The sequence below is a fragment of the Hemitrygon akajei genome, chromosome 15 (genome assembly GCF_048418815.1).
Source record: "Hemitrygon akajei chromosome 15, sHemAka1.3, whole genome shotgun sequence".
In the NCBI taxonomy this organism is placed as follows: domain Eukaryota; kingdom Metazoa; phylum Chordata; class Chondrichthyes; order Myliobatiformes; family Dasyatidae; genus Hemitrygon; species Hemitrygon akajei.
The window spans coordinates 56,364,986-56,389,607 of record NC_133138.1 but is presented as its reverse complement, the minus strand read 5'-3'; the positions used below and the strand labels follow the sequence as shown (position 1 = coordinate 56,389,607).

At 39.0% G+C, this 24,622-nt stretch overlaps 1 protein-coding gene across 2 annotated transcripts in view; it reads left to right on the top strand.

Moving 5' to 3' along the window:
• cdhr2 (cadherin related family member 2) overlaps positions 1–24,622 on the top strand; it is a 129,307-nt gene that overhangs the window by 62,861 nt on the left and 41,824 nt on the right. For both annotated transcript variants that reach the window (XM_073067601.1, XM_073067600.1), the window contains exons 16-20: positions 1,465–1,526; positions 2,909–3,155; positions 3,811–4,050; positions 17,751–17,820; positions 19,070–19,687. In XM_073067601.1, coding sequence (XP_072923702.1) covers positions 1,465–1,526; positions 2,909–3,155; positions 3,811–4,050; positions 17,751–17,820; positions 19,070–19,687 — 1,237 coding nt within the window. The remainder of the gene's footprint in view (positions 1–1,464; positions 1,527–2,908; positions 3,156–3,810; positions 4,051–17,750; positions 17,821–19,069; positions 19,688–24,622) is intronic.

Here is a 24,622-nt window from a genome sequence, read left to right as displayed (position 1 = left end):
CCATGACGCTGAGGCTATGAAAACTGCCCCGGCTGCTGTGCTCCATGCCCATTAATATGACGAACTGGTACTAAGGCTTTGGGCCTACTCCGGGCTATTCTGGGGTTTGGATCAGAGGGCTCAATTTGGTTCAGAATGTTGTTCATTTCAATTGTTTGCATGATTTGTGTTTTTTTTTCTCCTTTCTCTTGGGTGTGGGTCTTTTTTATTTTCATTGATTGGGTTCTTTTGGGTTTTTTGCTTTGTGGCTGCCCGTGAGAAAACAAATCTCAAGGTTGTATAATTTATACATTCTTTGATAATAAATGTACATGTTTGGAGATTCAGTCTCTCAGGAGACACTGGCAACCTCAATAGATTATGTCACATATATTGCAGCCTAATGCAACCTTGGAGGAGGAAAACTCTGATTTTAACCTCCGCTGCCTTGTGGCCATACCCACCCATGGGACATGCTTTGGGAGTAAACCCCAAGGAAGAAATCTGGAACTGGGGTCCCTAAGGCAGTTTGATGTTGTTTAGAACTTCACTCTGGCAACCTCTGCGACAACACTGGTGCCAAGCTTTATCGGCGCTTGTCCTTCCCTTGGACTACATCGGTGACGTAGAGAGAGGGGGAACCCTCTGCATGGGCAACAGCCAGTTCTTCAAATCTTCCTGCCCAGGCTTGTGCCCTGGAGAGGACATAGTCCACCAGAGGCGCAAACCCATGATCCCCTGGGATCGACAGCTGCTTGCTACCTACTACTACTACAAATGCAACCTTCTGCCTTCTGCATTTGGTAGATGCTCTTTGTTGTCGCCCATTAAAGCAACTGCAGGGCTCAAATCATATATTTCAGCATTATTATGTATTTCTGCTTGAGAGAAATTTAGCTTTCTACAGGAAGCTGTACATATCTGTGTCAGGTATTTAATGGACGCCATACCTTCAAAAGCTGAGCTGGCTGGATTCTTGCAGATACGTAAAGTAATCAGGACACCAAGAGGCCAGCCTTGATGTTTATCACTCACAACTACTTACAGACAGCCTGTGAGATTATCTGTGACTACTGTTAACTTTGCATTAACTGGAGATTCTAAGCCCAACTGTAGCATTCTCAAAGGTGTGGCAAAATTTACTTCATACCAATGAATTAATGCAGAGAACCATCCTGAATGATCACCAACTTGCAATTCATTAAAGATCCTTCTGAACAGCACATATAACCGTGTGTGGTTTTGGGAGTTTGAGGTTGAATATATTTATTTTTTCCTGTTGCCAAGCACTTAGTCATTACTTTCATACGAATAACGCATGTGTGATCCAGTTTATTGTGTGAATTAAAAATGTTTAAATTCACAATGAAAAATTAGAGGCAAATCTCCACCTGTTGCAAAACCTGTTGAATACAGATATTAGCAAAATGATATGTAGCTGGTTTTGATAACTTTAATATTCTTTTGTTTTATTCTTTTTCATAGGCTGATGATCCTGATGATGGCATCTTTGGTGAAATTACATATAGCCTGTTACCAGCAAGCATGTATGTGCTCACTTTTCATCTTCTTCTTACCATGATTCAGAATGAACAAGTTTTGCAATTGACCTCAATGATTTAACTAGAAATGAGTCAATTAGTATTCATGCCACAGCTTGGAGGCAGGCGAGTCATTGGTGCTGTGCTTCCTTGTAAAAATTGAAGAGCTGCTTTTAACTGTTTAAAAAGTAAGCTAGAGTGGGATGATAGGTTCACTGACAAAACATTTGCTCAATGGGCATAGTTAAAATTGACCATTAAGTAGTTTTATTATTATAAATACACTGTTGGTCAATCAACAGCCATCAGAAGGTATATAAACCGTGCTTAATGATAAGAGATAAGAGAACACTATTGGTATACTTGATTTTGATCTATTCAACATTATATGGAATGGAAGATCTAAATTTGAGAATGAAGACAAAATACTTGTGTTGATATTAAGGGCTCAAACTCCTAATTTGTAATTGTAAGAATATGCTGAACTTCCATTAAGCACTTGTTTGCCTATAATGCTTCCAGGACTGATTTCTGTATTTTTGGAAGCATGTAAAGGTTCTACAAGAGTGCAAAAAACATTTATTAGAATATTTATAGGAATGGAGTAATTCTGTTAAAAGGACAGGGCGGGCACTTGCGGCTCCTCTCCTTGAAGCAGAAAATGTGCAGACAGCAATACACAGAGGTATACAAAATCTTTATGGGTTCAAATAAGGTAAATAGGAATAAACATCTCTCATTCACAAAATGGTCAAAGATCAAAAGACATGGACTTAGAGTGATTGGCAAAAGACTTAGAGATGATGTGAGGACAAATATTCTCATTTTTAGGGTAGTTCTGGTCTCTAATCTACTGTTGGAAAATATAGTGTGTGAAGACTTAATTGTGACTTTCTAAACTGAATTTGTAAATATTTGAAAGTAAAAGCACTGCATTTGTTTTTCTTAGAACAAATTATTAGTAATACTTTCCCACCTAATTTTTTGCTCTTAATTATCAATTGTCCTAAATTCCAGATAGAGCCAGTTCCATTGGGGCAATTCTTTCTTAATTCAGTTTTAATCCATCACCCCATGGAAGTTGAACCTCTACATCATGCACCAGTCCTCCAGCCACACCAGCCCTTCTGTAGTGCAGATATTGAAGTGGGTATCTGCCCAATATATATACTACTCCTTTCATTTAAGTGGGGATATGACGGGTGCAGAGCAGAAGGTGGGATCCTGGACACTCCACTCCAAACTTGTATAGTTTTAGAACTCTGGGAATTCAAAGCAGAAGTATTAGAAATATTGCTGGAGGGCATTTTGAATAACTTTTATAGTGTTTGCAAAATTAATGCGTGAAATTCTGACTGCTGAAATATAGCTTGTTTCTTTTTGTTAAGATACGAATTTAAAGTCAATAGCACAACAGGTGTCATCACAGTTGGGAATAGCACAGCAATTGATAGAGAGAGACGTCCCATTTATTATATTACCCTTCAAGCAAACGATGGTGGGAACTTCACAGGTAGTACTTTGGTTGAGATTGCTCTGGAAGATATAAATGATTTCCCTCCAGAAATGACAAGAGATTCTTACAGCGCATTCATCACAGAAGGCAAAGTAAATGAATTAAACATTAAAATTGAGGTAGGTCAAGCTCTATTTGTTTTATTCTTGCTGTTCATATTGAATAGGGTTAGTATTGGAGAATAGTATAATTTTCATTTTGTAAACCTGTCATCAAGCATCAAAAAGCCAGACACCTCTCTGATTGCCAAACGAAATGGAGCAACTCCTTTTAATGTTAATGTCAAAAAACAAAACTCTAGAGATTCTATAAATCTGAAAAGAATTGCTGGAAATGCTCTGCTTCTCAGGTCCCATGCTATGTAGATTCCTGTAGGTATTATTAACTAATTCTGCTGACAATTAATGTCCATTAACAGATTTTACATAGTATTTGATCTGAACATATTCATTGTACAGTTGCAACTTGGTTCTGACAATTGTAAAAAACAAATCTGACACAATTTCATATTGCTACCTGAAAAGCAAGGATCATGTGTTAGTCATTTTTTTTAGGAGTTGACACAGTCTATGTGTTCAATCATTCTATTTTCTTACGGCCAAAACACAAACATTAACAGAATGCTACCTGGTAAGGGGGAGAGCGAGAACATTAAAAGGTGATAAAATGATTACCGACTCAGTCTCACATTCTGTGGTTGAAGAATTAATCATTAAAGAGAAGACAATTTGAATGGCAAATACAGAGACTGATTTTTTAAAATTTTGTTTTCAGGCTTTTGACGACGATGAAGAGGGTACTAATAACAGCAGAGTTCAATATGCTATAGTTGGTGGTGACTATCAAAATAATTTTACCATTGATCCCTTCACGGGTGTTCTTCATTCAGTCGGAGCTATTGATCGAGAAGGCATATCACCCTCTCTTGATGGAAAAATCACCCTAATTGTGGAAGCTCGTGATTTAGGTGTTCCTCCCCTTTCAACAAATGTCAGTGTTGTTATCAATATAGAGGTAAGGTTTCAAAGTTACAATTTAATATCAGAGAAATGTATACAATATACATCTTGAAATGCTTTTTCTTCACAACCATCCACGAAAACAGAGGAGTGCCCCAAAGAATGAACGACAGTCAAATGTTAGAATCTCAAAGCTCCCCCCAGCTCCCCCTCCTTTACGTAAGAGGCAGCAAGCAACTATCCCCCTCCCCCTACCAGCAAAAACAAAGTGCATCGGCACCTGCCACCGAACACTCAAGTGTGAGCAAAGCAACAGTAAAGACGCAGACTTGTAGTTACCCCAAAGACTTCATTGTTCACCCAGCATTTGACATACCATGGGCTCTCTCTTTCCCTAATAAGGAAGAAAGAGGTGTCTCTGTTTTCAGTTTAGACATAGAACTTAGTGTTTTTCCACAATATGGCCATGTTAGAAATAAGAACAAAAGCAGTCCAGTATCTGCAATACTTCAATAGAATCCTGAATCAATTTAAAAAAAATGCTCACTCCTTCAATATTTTCGTTGGAATGTTAAAAACACCTGTAGGCCCTTGAAAATTTTCATTTTGTTAACTGTCATTTGAGGTATTTGTGTTGCTAGAAAATTCTTGAGTATGTATTGGTCGGTGAGGGTAAATGTTTACCTGTAAGTTTTTAAGATGAGCCAATACTTAATTATTATGGATCCATCATTTGGGAGCCTCACCACTCAGGGCATGCCTCCTTCTCATTACTACCATCACAGAGGAGGGGCGGAAGACTGAAGGGCCACACTCAATGTTTAGGAGCAACTTCTTCCTCTCTGACATCAGGTTTGTGAACTGTCCATGAACCCGTGAACACTACCTTGCTATTTCTATTTTTCATGATTTATTAATTTATTTCTATTTTTCATTGTATTTTTATGTATTGTACTGTACTCTTAAACAAAATAACACATTTCATTACAAAGTTTTGGATTGCATTTGTTCAGGGATAAATTGGTGGAGGTAAACATAAAATCAAATCCTTAGGAAGAAGTGACTTAGGAGCAGAAGATGTAGCTTTTTTGTGGGAAGAGTTAAGAATTACAAGGGTAAAAATACCCCAATAGGAATGATATATATTGGCCTCTAAACAGTAGCTAGTATGTGGGGTACAACTTATAATGGGAGATAGAAAAGGCACATAAAAAGGGCAATGTTACAATAGTCATGGGGAATTCAATATGCAGGTAGATTGGGAAAACTAAGTCAGTGCTGGAGCCCAAGGGAGGTAATTTGTAGAATGCCTATGAAGTGGCTTTTTGAAGCAGCTTGTGGTTGAGCCCACGAGGGAAAAGGAAATTCTGGATTGGGTGTTGTGTAATGAACCAGATGTGATAAGGGAACCCCCCCACCCCCCCCCACAGGCAATAGCGATTATAATATGATAGAATTCAACCTGCAGTATGAAAGAGAGAAGCTAAAGTTGGGTGTTTTGATATTACAGTTGGGTAAAGGGAACTACAGAGGTATGAGAGAGGAGGTGGTCAAATTGATTGATAGGGGATACTAGCAGGGATGACAGTAGAACAGCAATGGTTGAAGTTTCTTGGAGTAATTCAGAAGATGTAGGATTAGTTCATCCCACAAAGAAGCATTCTAAAAGACAGATAAGGCAGCCGTGGCTGACAAGGAAAGTCAAAAACAGCATAATAACAAGAGAGGGCACCCAGTATAGCAAAAATTAGTGGGAAGCTAGAGGAGTTGGAAGCTTTTAAAAACCAACAGAAGGCAATAATCATAGAAATCTACAGCACTTTACAGCACATAACAGCCCTTCAGCGCAAAATGTTGTGCCGACCACATAAACTACTCTAGAAATTGTCTAGAATTACCCTACTACATAGCCCTCTATTTTTCTAAGAATTATGAATGTAATAAGGGGAGAGTAGATGACATATATACATATACTACTCTTGCCAATATACATATTGGCAAGCTAGCCAATAATATAAAAATAGGGTACCAAAAGTTTTTTTCAGATATATAAGGAGTAAAAGGGAGGCAAGAGTGATACAAAGTTAGGTGGAGGGGTAGGTAGCATTGAGGAAACAGGGCGTCTGCAGAAGGACTTGTACAGACTAGGAGAATGGTTCAAAGGTGGCAGATGGAATAGCGTGTAGGGAAATGTTTGATCATTGCTCTTTGGTAGAAGGGATAAAGGTGTAGACTATATTCTAAATGGAGAGCCAATTCAGCAATCAGAAGTGCAAATGGACTTCGGAGTCTTAGTGCTAGATTCCCTAAAGGTTGACTTACAAGTTGAACTGATGGTGAGGAAGTCAAATTCATTTTAGAGGACTATAATATAAAAGCAAGGAAGTAATGCTGAGAATTTATAAGACATTGTTCAGATCACATTTGGAGTATTGCGAGCAACTTTGGCCTCCATATCTAAGAAAGGATGTGCTAGTGTTAGAGAAGGTGAGAACAATTCTGGCCCCTTATTTACAAAAGGTTGTGCTAGCATTAGAGAAGGCCCAGAGGAGTGTATGATGGTGTGAAACTGTACTCGCTAGAATTTAGAAGAATGAGGGCCTAGGTAGAATGGACATGAAGAGAATGTTTCAAATAGTGGGAGAGTCTAAGACCAGAGGGCACAGCCTCAGAATAGAAAGACATTTCTTTGGAACTGAGATCAGGAGTAATTTCTTTAGCCAGAGGGTGGTGAATCTGTGGAATTCTTTGCCACAGATGGCTGTGGAGGCTAAGTTATTTGGTATACTTAAAGAGGAGACTGATAGGTTATTAATTAGTAAGGATGTTGAAGATTATGGGGATGGAGAAAATAAATCACTCATGATCAATTGATGGAACTGACTCAATGGGCCAAATGAGCTAATTCTGCCCCTAAGTCTTATGGTCTTGTGATCTTATACTCGCTGTCAGATGGTACCCTGCAACCACTACTTTTCAAACTGTCCAAGAAGGCCATCAGGTGCTGGTAATTAACCCACTTTTTGACCCATTAGTTTTTCTAATACCTTATCTCTCAATGTATTCTTACCTCCAATTCAAATCTAGCCTATCAATTATCTTTGGGGCGTATGCAATGCCCTCCACTGTGAAGGCTGAGGCAAAGTATTTGTTTAAATTATCTGAAATTATCTGCTGCATCCTTAATTCGTGTTATTAATTCTCTAAGGTTCATTTGCTAAGGATTCAGCATCTACCTTGGCTGCTCCATTTCTTTTAACATATGCATAGAAGCTGATTGATGAGATATAAATTGCCAGTTTACTGTCATAATCCATTTTCCTCCTCATTAGATTTTCAGTCATCTGCTCCTGGCTCCTGAAAATTATCAGTCTTTTTGTTCAACATTAGCTTTTGACGCTTCATAAGCTTTAGTTTATGATTTAATATTATCCTTGACCTCCTTTCATAACCAGAGTGCAGTCCACCAGTGTTGTTACAACTTGCAGTGCCAGCATAGCAAGCCAATCATTCTCTGCAGAGCAACCATCCATTGCAGCACAATCCAGAGCACACCAAGAAACAAAACAAGCCCATCCACGCACCCATGCTCATAGGCAGTCCTCTAACCCCCGAACAGACTGTCCTCTTTAGTCTTTGGCTTCCAGTAGACTCGTGGAATCACAGACAATGGGCTTCAACTTCCTCAACGGATTCACAGAGACTTGCACACTCCATACTTTGGCCATTGCTCCTCAAATTCTGGACTTCTGATCAAAGTTTCTGTTACAATCTTGACTTCCAAACAAACTTTGAGCTTTGATCTGAGCCTCCAATCATCTTCTGAGTCTTGTATCTGCCTGGGACTTGTCAATGACTCAAATTCAGGCCTTGAGCTTTGGATTGTCTGACGATGGGACCCCGAACACAAGGCCTCGAACTATGGTCTCATGGTTCCTTGCTGGTTTGATAACATCCAATCATGACCATGTTGATAACCTTTGAACACGGAGCAGAGGCTTAGATTCTGGCTTGTCATCTAACACCCCATATTCCTGCCCGTAAACCCCAACCTGATTCCTAACTGCCCTCTCTGTTCCCAAAGCTATCCTTACAAACCTGAAAACACCTTAAAAAAAACAATTAAGTCTGAGTCATGACCTCAATGGTTCCAATTTCTTCCAATACTGGAACCAATTTCTTCCATACTAGATTTCAAGCCATGCACGAACTTCTCTATTATTTTCTCACTCCCATTTTGTAACATGTAATCATTGACTGCCCTTATAGTTCTACTTTTCCATCTTGCCTCCAGTTGTCTATAATCCCTTGCCAAATTCTTCCTTGGCCTACCTATTTTGCTGCTGCCTATATGGGTCTTTCCTTCCAAGTTTCTCTCCAACCTAGATGAGATGTCATCAACCCTCTCACAAATCAGGCAGCGTAGATTCTGTAACTCTATTTTTGTTGCAATAATCAAAAGAACAGTTAGTTTCTGTACCCCCAACTATGATATCCCCTAAGACTATCAGATTGCTCTTCATCTCTGGCACTTGATTAGCTTCCTGTGCCGTGATACCTTAGCCGGGTTACACATCCTCCCTGCAATCCCCAGCCTTATCCAAACAGGAGGAAGAGCCTCATATCTGTTGGACATGGATAGTGGTTGACACATTGATGCTTCATAATGAGGATTCTACTATAGATTGTCCATGTCTCCAAAGCACATGGGAGGACAGAGCTCAAAGTAGCCTGGTTGTCTGTGAGAGCTGGTTTGGTTTTCAGCTCTTTGTTTTCCGACACTCTTCCTCAGGAGACTGAAGATTTTATTAGCAGATTGGACACCGTAGTAGATTCCCTGAGAGGTGACATCTGAGGTATGGAAAGTGATACCCAACTGACTGGGGCTTTGTCATGGATTTTGACCATTGGGGTTAGTGTGATGTGGCAGGAGGTTAGCGAAGGGCCTTTTAACTTGCAGGCATTTAGTGTAAGGTCCATTCTCTCACAGGCTTTCTAAAAAGAATTGTAGATAGATTGGCCTTGGCCTCTGATTATGCACATATGTACATGTGACTGAGATTGGGTTAATCTTGGATCTATAGCAGTGATTGTAGGTTTAATAGTTTACTATTCATCCTGATAGATCAATCCAGCAGGAAATCTGTTGGAGGTGCAGTGCAATATTGTAGCAAGAATGATTGGGAAGAGAGTGATGTGATGAAATCTTTGCACAGTAAACTGGCAGGGATATTATCTGCTCTGAATGTCAGATTGTTGTTCATCCATCAGATAACCTTTCCACTCTCCTTGAGGGCTGGGGTGTAACTTAGAGGATGTAACAGAGAACAGGATGGAGTCATTCTTGTGTATCAAACATGGCGTCTCACAAGGAAATCTTTGAAATGTTCTTTCTATTAGGTACTAATTTCCTCGCTGATCTTGACAAAGCCTATTCTTCCTTTGCTATTCAGTCCCTTGCATGCTTGGACAATAGGTAATAAATATTGGAATGCAAAGGTCCATGTAATCCCTTGTAAATCTTTATAAAGTCAGTCCACACACCCACTGGTCAGCCAAACAACACATGATACTGAAGAAGAATTTATAAACAAGATTTTTTAAGGAATTGAGAGTGGAGTCTGAGCTTGTCACAGCTCATTAGATTTTGAGTTGCTAACAGGAAATGGAGTTAGTTAATGTCATAATTGTTCAGCTGAAGTTTAGATGCCTTGCTGGGAATTGCAATTGCTTGGTTGATGTCTATAGTTTTTTAAAAAAGATTGTACTTCAAAAGGAGTCAGGGAAGTTATTTAGATGTAGTATACATATGTGAAAACCAAGCTTTAACAAAGCAATTGCAACATATTTCTAAAAACATGGCACCAATTCTAGCAAGATGATGAAGACTGGAAAAACCAAAGTTCCATTTTTTAAAGATATGTATTCTTAGAACAAGATGCGGTAAATCAAAATATTTGTAAGCAATTGATAAAATAGAAGTCCATGAAAACATCATCTAATCTGATGAATTAAAGTGGTATTTTGCATGATTACTGCACTTTTCACTGTGAAATCAGAATAACCCAAGTCAGAGACATCATTATATTTAATAAGATAAAAGGCAGCCATTTTCCCTGAACTGCTTGTGATTTCATTTTGAAAGAACATAGGACATAGTAAAGGCCATTCAGTCCAGAATGTTATGCCAACATTTTAGCCTACTCCAAGAGCAATCTAACCCTTAACCCAGATAGCCGTCCACTTTTCTTTCATCCATGTGCCTATATAATTGTCTGTTAAACACCCCTAATGTATCTGCCTCTACTACTGTTCTGGCAGCATATTCCACACACCTACCACTCTCTGTGTAAAAACCTACCCTAACATCCCCCAATATTTTCCTCTAGTCACTTTAAAATTATGCCCCCTTAGATTAGGCATGTCCATAATCAGAAAAAGTCATTGAATATCTACTCTATCTGTGCCTCTTGTCATCTTAAACAATTCTATCTAGTTCCTTCTCAACCCCCTTTCCTCCAAAGGGAAAAGCCCCAGCTCGCTTAACTTTTCCTTGTAAACCTTGTTTTCTAGTCTAGGCAGCATCTTTGTAAATCTCCTTGGCACCCTTTATAAAGCATCTGCATCCATTCAATAATGAGCCAACCAGAACTGAACACAATGTTCTGAGTGTGCTCTAACCAGAGTTCTATAGAGCTACAACATTACTTCATGGCTCTTAAACTCAACCTGCCAATTATTGAAGGCCGACACACCATCTGTTTTCTTAACCACTTTGTCAACTTGTGTGGCAACTTTGAGGGATCTATGGATCTGTCTGTTCCTCTACACTACTAAGGATCCTTCCATTAATGTTGTACTTTGCCTCCAAGTTTGATGTTCCTAAATATATCACTTCACAGTTTTCCGGATTGAACTTCATTTGCTGCTTCTCAGCCCAGCTCTGCACTTTATTCATCTTACAATGAACCACTGTAGCCTACAACAAGCTCTGCACTACCCAAAAACTCCTCTAACTTCTGTGCCATTTGCATCCTTCCACTTCCTCATCCAAGACAATTATAATAATCACAAAGAGCAGGGGTCCCACAAAAGACCACTGCTTATTGCCACTGGTCACTGATCTTTAGACAGAATAGACTCCTTCTACTACCATCCTCTGCCTGCGGAGGACAAGCCAATTCTGAATCCACACAGCCATATTTCCCTGGATCCCATGCCTCCTGATTTTCTGAATGTGTGTTCCATGGGGAACCTTGTTGAATGCCTTACTAAAATCCATGTGCACCACTTTCAGTGCTCTACCTTCATCAGTTTGTTTTGTCACTTCCCCTCATGAAGCCATGCTGACCAACCCTAATGAAATGATGCTTCTCCAAATGCTCGTAAATCATATCTCTAACAGTCCTCTCTAATAGATTAATCACCACTGACATAAGACTTATTAATCTATAATCGTCTAAATGACTATTGCCCAGTGGTGCTTACGGTGATGAAGTGTTTTGAGAGGCTGGTGTTGAAACATATCAGCTCCTGTCTGAGTGGCAACTTGGATTCACTCCAATTCACCTACTGAAGCAACAGGTCTACAGTAGCTGCTATCTCATTGGCTCTTCACACAGCCATGGAATATCTAGACAGCAAAGGTGCATACATCAGGATGTTCTTTATTGATTACAGCTCAGCATTTAACACTATCATCTCCTCTAAGCTTATCAGTAAACGCCAAGACCAGGGCCTCAATACCCCCTTTGCAAGACCTCCTGGATTTCCTTTCTTGTAGAGCCCAGTCATTTCAGATTGGCAAAAAAAAATCTCCTCCACAATCTTCATCAGCACAGGAGCAGCACAGGGAAGTGTACTTAGCCCCCTGTCCTACTCAATTTACACCTATGGCTAAGTACAGCTCCAACACCACATACCAGTTTGCTGATGACACCACTGTTGTGGACTGTATCAAAGGTGGTGATGAATCAGCATATAGGAGGGAGATTGAAAATTTGGCTGAGTGGTTTAATAACAACAACCTCTCACTCAGTGTCAGTAAGACCAAGAGCCTGATAGTAGATTTCAGGAAAGGGAAACCAGAGGTCGATGAACCAGTATCGTCGGAGGATCAGAGATGGAGAGGGTCTGTAACTTTAAATTCCTGTGTGTCACTCTCTCAGAGCCATCATATAAATATAATTACGAATGAAACACAGCTGTGCCGCTACTTCCTCAGGAGTCAGTGGAGATTTGGCATGTCATCAAAAACCTTGGCAAACTTCAATAGATGTGTGGTGGAAAGGGTGCTGACTGGCTGCATTACAGCCTGGTAAACAGCAATGCCTTTGAGTGGAAAATCCTACAAAAGGTAGCAGATCTGGCCCAGTATATTACAGATAAAACCCTTCAACAACTGAGCACATCTATAAGAAATTTTGCCATAGAAAAGCAGCGTCCATTATCAAAGATCCTCACCATTCAGGCCATGCTCTTTTCTCACTGCCGTAGTAAGTACAAGTCCCTCAGGACTTGCACCAGCAGTTTCAAGAACAGTTTCTGCCCCTCATCCGTCAGGCTCTTGAACACAAGGGGATAATTGCACTCATTTAAGGACTCTTTTATCTTGTTATTTCATGCTCATTATTTATTGCTATTAATTTATTATCCGCATTTGCACAGTTTATTTACAGTTTACAGTTCTTCTTTACAGTTACTGTTCTATAGATTTGCCAAGTATGCCTGCAGAAAGATAATCTCAGGGTTGTATGTGGTGACATGTATGTACCCTGATAATATTTTACTTTGAACTTCCACAAGTATTCTTATTACCTTTTTTGAACAAGGGAATAAAATTTACAACCTCCGATCTTCTGATACTAGTCCTGTGGTCAGTGAGGTCTCAGAATTTATCACCAAAGGCAGAGCAACCTGTTCTTCTGCTTTCCATAGTAACCTGGGGTATGTCCCGGGGATTTACCTATCCTAATGTTTTAAAAATGTCCAAGGTTATCTTCATTCTTAACATCAACATGTACCAGCATATCAGCCTGTTTTATGCTATCAAGGTCTCTCTTACTGGTGAAAATGGAAGCAAAGTATTCATTAAGGACCTCCCCTACCTGCTCCAAATCCAGGCACCAGTTTAATCTTTTACCCATGATTGTCTTATCCTTACTCCAGTTATCCTCCTGTTCTTCAATTATTTGTAGAATGCCTTGAAGTTTTCCTTAAACCAACCTCCGAGGCTATCTTGTGCCTCCTTCTAGCTTTCTAAAGCTTCTTCCTGGCTACCTCATAACTCTCCAGAGCCTTGTCTAGTCCTTGTTTCCTAAACTGTAAAAGAGTTGTGCATTTAGTCCCATACCTCAGGTTTTCCACTCTAACAATACAAAATGGTTGCCTTCATGAGAGAATGCATTCTGAACATTCTAACAGAAGCTTCTTCCACCACCTTTTCAGGTGGTCTATTTCACATCTTTATAACCATCTGTGCAAAAAGAGTACTTCCCACTTTCCTTCTCACTCAGTTGTCAGTTATTTGGAAACTCAAACTGTTGACCCTATTGTCAAAAGAAGCAATTTTCTCCAATTAACTTTAACAAACATTAATAATTTTGAAATTGGCTGAAGATTCTTTCTTTGAAAGAGAGTAAGTTACAGATTCTACAACATCTTTATGCAGTTAGATTCTTCAATTGCTAGTCACATCATGGTAAGTCACCTTTTTTTCCCTCTCAAAGTCTTTGCCATATTTCTTAAATTGTGGTACCTAGCACAACAAAACACAGCTGAGGCCCAATTTACTGGAAATACATAGCTTATTGTTCTTGCTTTAGTTATTAGTCCCCCTTTTTACACAGCTGAAGAATCCTTAAGCACACTTACCCACTTTTAAGTATTGTCCTAGGATCACCAGGCAATTCAGCATATGTGACACAACCTCCCTCAAGCTTTCCATCTGCATCAGAATTGTCTCAATAACATTGTTCTACCTGTTCATATTTCTTTCAAGTACATCATTTCTATTTCTTAATGTTAACATATTCATGACATCTGCCTGCCCACTTCATTAATCAAAATTATTCTTATAGTCCAGTACTGTAAGGTTTCTTTGAGTACAACATAACCAAAGTTTTATTTAGGTAGCAACTGTGCTTCTGAAACACAAATGCAGGTAATTTTTCTATATTTGGTAGAGCAGTGGATCTAGTAATTGTTTCATGGAGATTGTGTGGTACTTTTCTATCTAGTCAGGGATTATACTTTTCCAATATAATTTAGTAATTTACTTAACTGAATACTATAATCCTTTCAGTCTAAACTATTTCTGTTCATAACATGTATTATGAGTTACTTATCAAAACATTTTGTAGGCCCACTATGTAACATTACTAAGTTTCCTTTTTTTTGAACAAGATGCAATCCTTCTCTCCCTTTATCTGAGTTGGTCTGTTACAGCCAAGATTTCTGCTATGTGTGCCCTAGCTTCTTTTGGCAATCTAGAAAACACTTCAGGACCTTGCAACTTATTAACTTTGGAAGATACGAAAAGACCTAACATTTCCTCTTTACCTATATTTAACCTTTCTGATATACTTTCCTTCCTCATTCTTTACTGCAATATTAGTTAGCTTCATTCTCTTACTTTTGCAAAAAGGTCTAATGGTTTTTAGAATAAATAATACAATGGATTTCAGCACAGCTTTACTATAATTTTCAGTTGTAGCTTATTACAATGATGATTCAATGTTTCACATACAAATCACGGATGGCTGGTTGGGTCAACACAAATTGTACAAATAGTCCGTAAACATCAGAAATGTGGTTGATAGAACTACCCAGCTTCCAATTATGCAGTAGGCAAAGATATGAGACACATCGAAGCACACTTGCTTCAGAGTTGGCCCAGGGTCAGCTAAATGTTATGTCTTTAAGATGAAGATAGTGGGATATTGCTGAACTGAGAGTTTATTTTCAAGAGATGTTGGACTCTCACTGGACTAATACAGATTTTGTACAATGTCACAGATTCATCTTCCTTGCTAAAACAGTTATTTCAGATAATCATATAACTTGTGGAATTCAGTTAAAGCAGTCAAAAAGATGAAGTGGTAATTCCAGTGCAGATTCAGTTCACTCTCAAATAGAGTCGTACAAGTTGGAAAATGGCTTTGGCCCAATTTGTCCAGGCCGACTATGTCGCCCAGTGACCTATTTCCATCTTCTCATATTTGGCTCATAGCCCTCTAAACCTCTTCCTGTAGAAGGCTTTTACATGTTGCTAATGTTGCCTACCTTGCAGCTTCTTTCAAATGTGTACTACCCTTTGCATTGAGAAGCTTCTTCTAATGTTCCTTTTAAACTACTTGCCTTTGATCCTAGTCTACACCTTGTAAATCAGGTCCCCTGTCACAGAATGCTTTTCGTATTTTTCTTCACGCTATCAGATTTCTTCAATGCCCTTGACTGGATTGACAGATACAGCACAACTCTCATCGAAACAATAACCAAGATTGGAAGATAATTCTAATACGTGGGTGGATTTCAATATTCTTACAGACGTCCCACCAGGATGAATCATCTCCAATCTTTTTTGACTTCACTCTGTAATTATTAGGTCCTTTGAGCCCCTGCATGATGTTTATGTGACAGACTTAACCACTGAATCATCTCTTTGAATCCTGCTTACATGGTAGCATGTCATCACCATACCAGGCTACTTGGTCATATTAACTCTGCAACAGTAATACTTCTTATAGAGTAACTTGTTAACCACGCCAATATGCATGCATCCATCTTGTGATGTTTAAAGGTGCAGAACAAAAAATTGCATTTGACTTATGGTAGGTTAGATTGTTAGCACTGGTATTCTTGGTCCATAATAGTAATGTGACATTATCCATTATTTCTGTACACCACGCTCACAAGGGACTACCACCCTCAGGTAATTCACTAAGTGTAATTCAATTATTTTTCATGCTGATCAAATCCTTGAGCAGGAACACACTGTTCTGCTTCATTCTTTGTGCACATAAAGGCATCCTGGGCTCTGGAACATCCTGTTAAATCTGGAGCTATCGTGGCGTCTGCATTCAATCTGGACTGTCATGGACCTGTGGCTTATTTGTGAAATAATTTTCTTAATGTACTCATAGAGTCATAGAGCAATACATCACAGAAACAGGCCCGTCAGCCAACCTGCTCCATGCTGAATTGTTATTCTGCCTGCTCCTATCTGGAACATCGCCCTCCAAGCCTCTCCCATCCATGTACATATCCAAACTTCTCTAAAATGTTGCAGTCGAACCCTTATCCACTACTTTCACTAGCAACCCGTCCACATTTGCATCATCCTCTGTATGAAAAAGATGCTCCTCAGGTTTCTGTTAAATACTTCACCTGTCACTCTTAACCCATGACTTCTAGTTCTAGTCTCACTCAGCCTCAGTGGGAAAAGCCCAATGGTGTTTGCCCTATATTTACCCCTCATAATTTTTGTATACATCTGTCAAAATTTCATTCTCTTATTATCCAGGGAATAAACTCCTAACCTAATCTAGTTTAGTCCAGTATGCTCCATCTGGAACACTGGGCTTAGAAGCTGGTTCATTGGTGATAACCATAACAAAACAGTATTTTCCCAAGGGACAATTCATGATTATTCATTAGCTTCTCTGAGTATGCCATTACCAGTCTTCTAGTATTGCATGTATACCTGCTTGGATTATGATTGGAGATATTTTAAATGATCATCGGAGGAACCTTACCTTCACTGCTGTGACCTAGTTGTCTTTGAGCTTGTTACAATAACCACCATCAAGATAATTGTTGATATCCAGTTTGCTAAATCATATCCTATGATATTTTCCTGCACCATCTTCATGAATTTTGATTCCCTTAATATCCAAAAGTAATCTCTGTTTGGAATGAAATCAATGACCTACTTCCAAAGCCCTCTGTAACCTTGCTCTGTTTTATAATTTCCTTTATTTCCTGTAGTGCTTAGTGAATTTCAATGTTAAAGGCTCCACTTTTCCTCGCTGAAGACCCATTATTAGTTATTTGCCTACTCTTGATGAATCTGTATTACTTCCCCACACATACTCGATCCTTTCTCCAATCACTAAAACTGCCTCTCTTCAAGTTGGATGTCTTATTCCTTTGTACCTCATAATTACTTTAAGATTAATTATAGTTGACCAGTGAAACTTTATGCTGCTGTCACTGAACAAGCTCCAGCATTACTTTCTTCCTCAATGGCCCAGATTAAGAAAGTTCCCATGCATGCATTTTCTAGACTAATTCATACTTCCTGGCCTTCATGGTGTTTCTCACCAATGTTGGTTCTATAGTCTATAAATGTGCTTGAAAATATAGAGTATAATTGATTTGCTAGGTATTTGGTAACTGAAGTCTTCTTTTGTAACTGCTTTGTTCTATTATATTTACATTTCTCTGAAATTTGTTCCTACAACTTCATCTCATTTGACAGGTCTTGCAAATGTGAAGAAATTTATAGACTGCTAAACAAAAACTATTTTAGAACTGACTGGGAGGTCCTATTTATTCTCAACAGAAAGAGCAAAATGTTAGATTACTGATTGTCAGCCGCAGTTGAAAAGATGAATAGGGACTGTGGATGGGACAGTGAGTTGGTGTATGGTTGGCTTTATTTAAAGATTAAAGTGGTCACTTTTCTAACATGTAAGTATGTTTTTACAGTCATAATGGAAGCCTGTTTTTTTTAACTAATACTTTTTAATGCAGGATATAAATGACAATGCACCTGTATTTGCTGAGTCTGTCTACAATGCGTCTGTAATGGAGCACACATTAGGTAAGCTTCTGCTCTGAGAGCATATCTGCCTCTGTGCTCGCTTCTTCATCTCGTTTTTTGTTCCTTTTTAGTCACATTTTTTCTTGCTCCATCTCTTTATCTGAATAATCTGTTAAGTATTGATTAATATATTTAAATTTGAGTATCCATACACTTCCATCATCGGATAATAATAATATATTGGTCCAGACTTTCCTGGCAATCATTAGCTACCCACATGTCTCCTTGGCTACCCATCGAGGGGTTGGCCAGAACAAACCTCAACCAGTCAAACCATATCTTGGTTTTCATAAAAACCTGCTGTGAGAAATAACTGATTTACATAGAGAAATGGTAAGATCTTATTCCTTTGGCAAGTAGATCAATACTAGCAGATAAAATTTGCAGTTAGCTGAGGGAAAACTAGTGAGGAATTATTTTTTTTTTCATTTATGAAGGTATCTGGAACTTGCTACCTGAAAGGAAAGGCAGAAACCTTCATCCCATTTTTAAGATACTCGTATGAGCAATTGTAGTGCGAAAGCTGACACTGGGAGTTAAGAAGGAATGGATATGCGGCTGCACCTATGGGTTTTATGGTGGACTGAATGGCTTCCTGCTGTGACCTAGATTTCAATGAATCTATAATTGTTTCTACATACTGGAAGCTTTCTCAGGGATGCCTCTGATTAAGAGATCCCTGATTATGTTGTCCTTATTTTTTGGTGTAGGAGATCTACTAATTTTAATCAGTTCTGATAAATTGAATCTGTTGGGGTGGTATATTTTAGCTGATCTGCAGTCTAGTTCATGGCATGCAGACAGACAGGTCTTTTACCAGCTTCTTATATAACATCTTGTCATCAACATTGTCAACATCTGTAAACATAATATTTGTGTTCTGTTCTGTAATTTTATAATTTATTAAGTCGTTGCTCAGCACTGGATTGCTTATGTAAGTTAAACTGAAGAGAACAGCACCTTTGATTGTTCGGTCATAGTGTACAAACACAATTTTGTAATAAAAGCCAGTTTCCATTGACAACGTCATTGAAGATGAACTAGCTGTACTGTTTCCAAATAAATTATTGCAAGTTTACTTTTTACTCTTTTTATAATTTAGAAACTATAAAATAAAACATGCACGTCCAGCAAATCCTGTTTATGGAATTAGTGCCCTACATTTTTTTGCTTGATAAGTGTGTGAATGTTATCTCCCTATCTGAGAACATATGCTCACTTTTCTTGTTCATTGTTCCCATGTACACAGGAGCCTTTGTGACACTGGTTAATGCCACTGACAATGATGCTACGGAAATCAATAGCCGGGTGATATACCGTATTGAAAATGGCAGCAGAGGAAATTTCCTAATAAGAACCATCCCTAATCAAATGGACCCAAAACTGTATGAAGGAAATATTACCGTTGATCCAGCAATTGCACTGGATTATGACAAAGGACCGAAGTTTTACATTTTAGGGATCACTGCCTCAGATTTGGGAATACCATCTAAATCAGCCTATGCAACTGTTCATGTGAACGTGTTGGATATGAATGATGAACCTCCTGTATTAGATCAAGAGTCAATGAGGGATCTGGATGTCATGGAAAATAACACCATGGTTGGAATAGTGAGGAACATTACTGCTCATGATGTCGACACCAATCACACACTGATTTATCAAGTGGTTTCAGTGGATTGTAAGAAACGTAATATTGCTGATAAGCAACCCAAACTACCATGCCAGTACTGGTTTGGGCTTGATAGCAATGGCTCACTCTATGTGAATGAATCTTCAGTTATCGATTATGAGGAGTATGATGAGGTCAGAATTACAATTCGAGTTATTGATATCTGCACTGAAAAGAATAAAGAATTTACTGATGGTAAGCCTGATTTCTAATGTTATGTTAATCTATTCTGCTGTACTAATATGCTTACTGCACCCTTCTTAGTTTTTGAGAGGTGCACAAGGTGTCAGCTTCTTCCCAAAAGAAAGCTATAGAGATATACTCAAAGATTTATGCTGTGTTCTTGATTCAATGCCACAGAACTGGTGATGAAGTGTAAAATTAACCCTCAAATCTCCTACTTGTAATACTAATGAAGCTCTGAATTCTTCATCCAATTTAAAAGTAGTCTTAGACTTTCATTGTAATAGAAGTACAACAGAAAAAACTGAGGGTGGAAATTGAGGAGCAAAAAAGAGGTGACACAAAATTGTAGCTACCTGAAACCGGAGCAACAAACAACTTGCTGGGAGAAATCAACAGGTCAAGCAGCAAAAGTTCCTGATACAGGGATTTGACCCAGAACATCTTACCTCCCACACATGCCACTTGGCCTGTTCATTTCTTCCAGCTGGTTATTGATCAAGATAGAGTCAAGCATATCATCTGCATTCCTCAGAGAGTCACTCCCTCATTGCCATAGTGATCAGAATTTTACCCTGCTGTCTGTGTTGGGTTTAATAGTTCACCCTTCTAGACCTTCTTCTGAGTGTTTCAGTTTCCTTTCACATCCCAAAGATACACAGCCTGGTAGGTTAGTTGCTTACTGTAAGTTGCCATTAGTGTGTTGCTGAATCTTGGGTAACCAATGGGAATTTGGTGCAAAAGAATTATCAATGTAGGACTGGTGCAAATGACTGCTTGCTGATGTGGATTCAATTAGCTGTGGCTCTATGGTTCCCATGAGAATTCTCTTAGATTATGCCAACTCTACTATACCTTAAACACCCAGTTTGTTCAGTAGGAATGTAATAGTGTATTAGTTCTGATGCAACACCAACAATTGAGAGGAAATCTAGGAACTAGAAATATAACCTATTTTCAGATACGACGAGATTCATTAAGTTAATGGCATTTTTAACGTTGATTGAAAGTGGATCAGGAAAGGAAAATGATCATACTGTCCCATTTTGATTAAATTGGATTATAACATTTTAAGAAGGTTAGTATGGGAAAGAATGAATGTGCATTGATGATAAAGGGAATATAAAGTGTGGATGTTATTGATGTGCAGAACAATATGGTTGAGATCAATCCCATGAGGTTAGAGTGCTCAAGGATTTAATATGAAACTAATTCATTAGCTGTATATATCTATATGATCAAGAGAAATGAAAGAAAAATGCAAAGATTTGTGAATAACTTCATGGACTAATAAAGTTAATAAAGTAAATAAAGTTAAAAGCCTGTGGTATTACAGGAAGGATTCTAGCATGGATAAAGCAGTGGCTGATTGGCAGGAGGCGAAGGTTGGGAATAATTGGAGTCTTTTCTGGTTGGCTGCTGGTAACCAGTGATGTTCCACAGGGGTCTGTGATTGGACCGCTTCATTTTAAACTATATATCAATGCAGAGCCAACAACCTGACTCTGAATGTGATCAAAACAAAAAAGATGGTTGTTGACTTCAGGAGGACATGGAGCGACCACTCTCCACTGAACATCGGCTCCTCGGTAGAGATCGTTAAGAGCACCAAATTTCTTGGTGTTCACCTGGCGGAGAACCTCACCTGGTCCCTCAACACCAGTTCCATAGCAAAGAAAGCCCAGAAGCGTTTCTACTTTCTGCAAAGGCTGAGGAAAATCCATCTCCCAACCCCCATCCTCATCATATTCTACAGGGGTTGTATTGAGAGCATCCTGAGTAGCTGCATCACTGCCTGATTCGAAAATTGCACCATCTCAGATTGCAAGACCCCGCAGTGGATAGTGAGATCAGCTGAGAAGATCATCGGAGTCTCTCTTGCCGCCATTACAGACATTTACACTACACGCTGCATCCACAAAGCAAACAGCATTATGAAAGACCCCACACACCCCTCATACAATCTCTTCTCCCTCCTGCCGTCTGAGAAAAGGCACCGAAGCATTCAGGCTCTCACGACCAGACTATGTGACAGTTTCTTCCCCCAAGCTATCAGACTCCTCAAAACCTAGAGTCTGGACTGATACCAACTTACTGCCCGCTACTGTGCCTATTGTCTTGTTTATTATTTTTGTAATGCCTGCACTGTTTTGTACACCTTATGCAGACCTGGGTAGGTCTGTAGTCTAGTATAGTATTTTCTGTGTTGTTTTTATGTAGTTCAGTGTAGTTTTTGTACTGTTTCATGTAGCACCATGGTCCTCGTTTTTGCTGTGTACTGTACCAGCAGTTATGGTCGAAATGACAATAAAAAGTGACTTGCCTTGACTTGGATGATGGTATAGAAGGCTTTGTGGCCAAGTTTGAGGATGATGCAAAGATAGGTGGAGGGGTAGGCAGTGTTGAGGAAGCAGAGAGACTGCAGAAGGACTTAGACAGATCAGGAGAATGGGCTAAGAAGTGGAAGATGGAATGCTGTGTTGCAAAGTGTATCATCATGCACTTTGGTAGAAGAAATAAAAGCATAGACTATTTTCTAAATGAAGAGAAAATTCAAACATCTGAGGTGCAGAGAATTGGAAGTCCTTGTGCAGGGTTCCCAAAAGGTTAACTTGCAGGTTGAGTCGATGGTGAAGAAGGCAAATGCAATGTTAGTATTCATTTCTAGATGACTAGAATATAAAAGCAAAGGTATAATGTTGAGGCTTTATAAGGCACTGGTGAGGTCTTATTTGGAGTATTGTGAGCAGTTTCAGGCCCTTTATCTAAGAAAAGTTGTGCTAACATTGGAGAAGTTTCAAATGAAGTTCGCAAAAATAATTCTGGGATTTGAAAGGCTTATCATATGAACAGAGTTTAACTGCTCTGGGCCTGTACTCACTGGAGTTCAGAAGAATGAGGGGGGAATCTCATCGAAATTTATTGAATGTTGAAAGGCCTTAATAGAGTGGATGTGGACAGGAAGTTTCATGTGATAGGGGAGTCAAGGACCAGAGGACATGGTCTCAGAATTGAGGGTCATCTGTTTAGAATGGAGGTGAGGAAGAATTCCTTTAGCCAGTGAGCGGTGAATCTGTGGAATTCATTGCCACAGGCGGCTGTGGAGGCAAAGATATTGAGTATATTTAAGGCAGAGTTTGATATATTCTTGATTAGTCAGAGCACGTAGGGTTACAGGGAGAAGGCAGGAGATTGGGACTGAGAGGAAAATTGGTTCAGACATGATGAAATGGCGGATCAGACTCGATGGTCAAATGGCTTAATTCTCCTCCTAAATCTTATGGTCTTATGACTAGTATACTTTGCAGATAGCAATGATGCAAGGCATTTGCAGTTTAACTTGCAGGAACTTAACCACAATAGTCTGCATACATTCTGAGGTGGACCTATAATTCTTTTTTGTCATTGATTGTTAGAGGATGCTTGAATTCCATCAATAATTGGTTGAAAATGGATTGACAGTTATTCACATTGATAGGTTCTCATAGATAGCAAACAGGGAAGTAAAAACAACAATTTTAATGAACATTTTAAACAACTTACAGAGCAAGAAATAAAGAGTGAAATGTCGTGTAAATTTTTTTAAATAAAAGCTTTATTTTTGAGCTCTAAACCCAGAACTGGATGGCAGATGATCTGAGTGTTACCATTTTCAAATATTTATCTGAACAAATTACAAATGAGATGAATAAGATTAAATTTTAGAACCATAAAGTTTATGAAGCAGCAATTATTGTTTAGTGGGCTCTAAATCTCAATCATTTTTCATACATTTTCAAGATGCTTTCAGAGTGAACAGGCTGTAAGTACATGAAGTTCTGATTAGAGCTCTGATTTTTAGAGTGATTGCTGAAGATGGCTTTAAATCAATGTACCCTGAGGCAGAGAGCAGGGATTCACTTGATGCACCATTAATAACTCACGCCGAGACTTAGGAAGTGAGATATCGGCTTTTATTGACTGAAGAACAACACTACATCCTGGGGAAAATGAGAGAGAGCAGCAGGCCACAGTCGCCTTTATACAGGGGTCTGTGGGAGGAGCCACAGGGGTAGTCAGCAGGGTCTTGGGAGGAGCCACAGGAGCAGTCAGACAGGTATATCTAGTTCACCACATCACTGACAAAAATGGCTGGATATTTGTATTGAGCTGTTAATGTGACCCATTACTTGTCATCAGTTTCACGATGTAAAAAATGTCATCCTTGCACGTACAAAACTGAGCAAAACAATTATTTCAGGAAATGTGATTAATTCACTGATTGGGACAGGGAACAAGTAAACAGAAGTAGCTTGGAATGACGTCATTGAGATGATACATCTACAGAAGGGAAAAGGGCCAACAGCATTATCACCCACCCTGCTCATGGACTGTTTGTCCCATTCCCATCAGGGAAGAGGCTACGCGGTATCCATGCCAGGACCATCAGATTCAAAAACAGCTACTTTCCTCAAGCAGTAAGGCTGATCAACACCTCTGCCCATTACCCCACCCCTCCACACCACTACCCTCCCCCCATCTCTGCTCTATCATTTTCTGCCAGAGTCACCTAATAGTACAGATATTCTTTTGTCTAGTGTCTCTTCATGGACGTACAATCAATGTATGTATATCAGTTATCTTATACATTTAAATTAATTGTATTTACTTTTTATTATTATGTTCTTTATCTAATTGTGTTTGTTTTTTGCACTGCATTGTATCCAGAATGATAACTATTTCATTCTCCTTTATACTTGTGTACTGGAAATGACAAGCAATATTGAATCTTGAATCTTTTCTGATGTTACTGGCATTCTGTAAAAATTATTGTCAGTGATACTGCTATTTGGTTGGAGATCCTTATAAAACCATTATACATGTGATTTGGTTATAATTTCCTGAATTGCCATACACTATTCCTGACTGAATGCTCACTCAGATTTTCATCTTATTGGCCTCTATCAA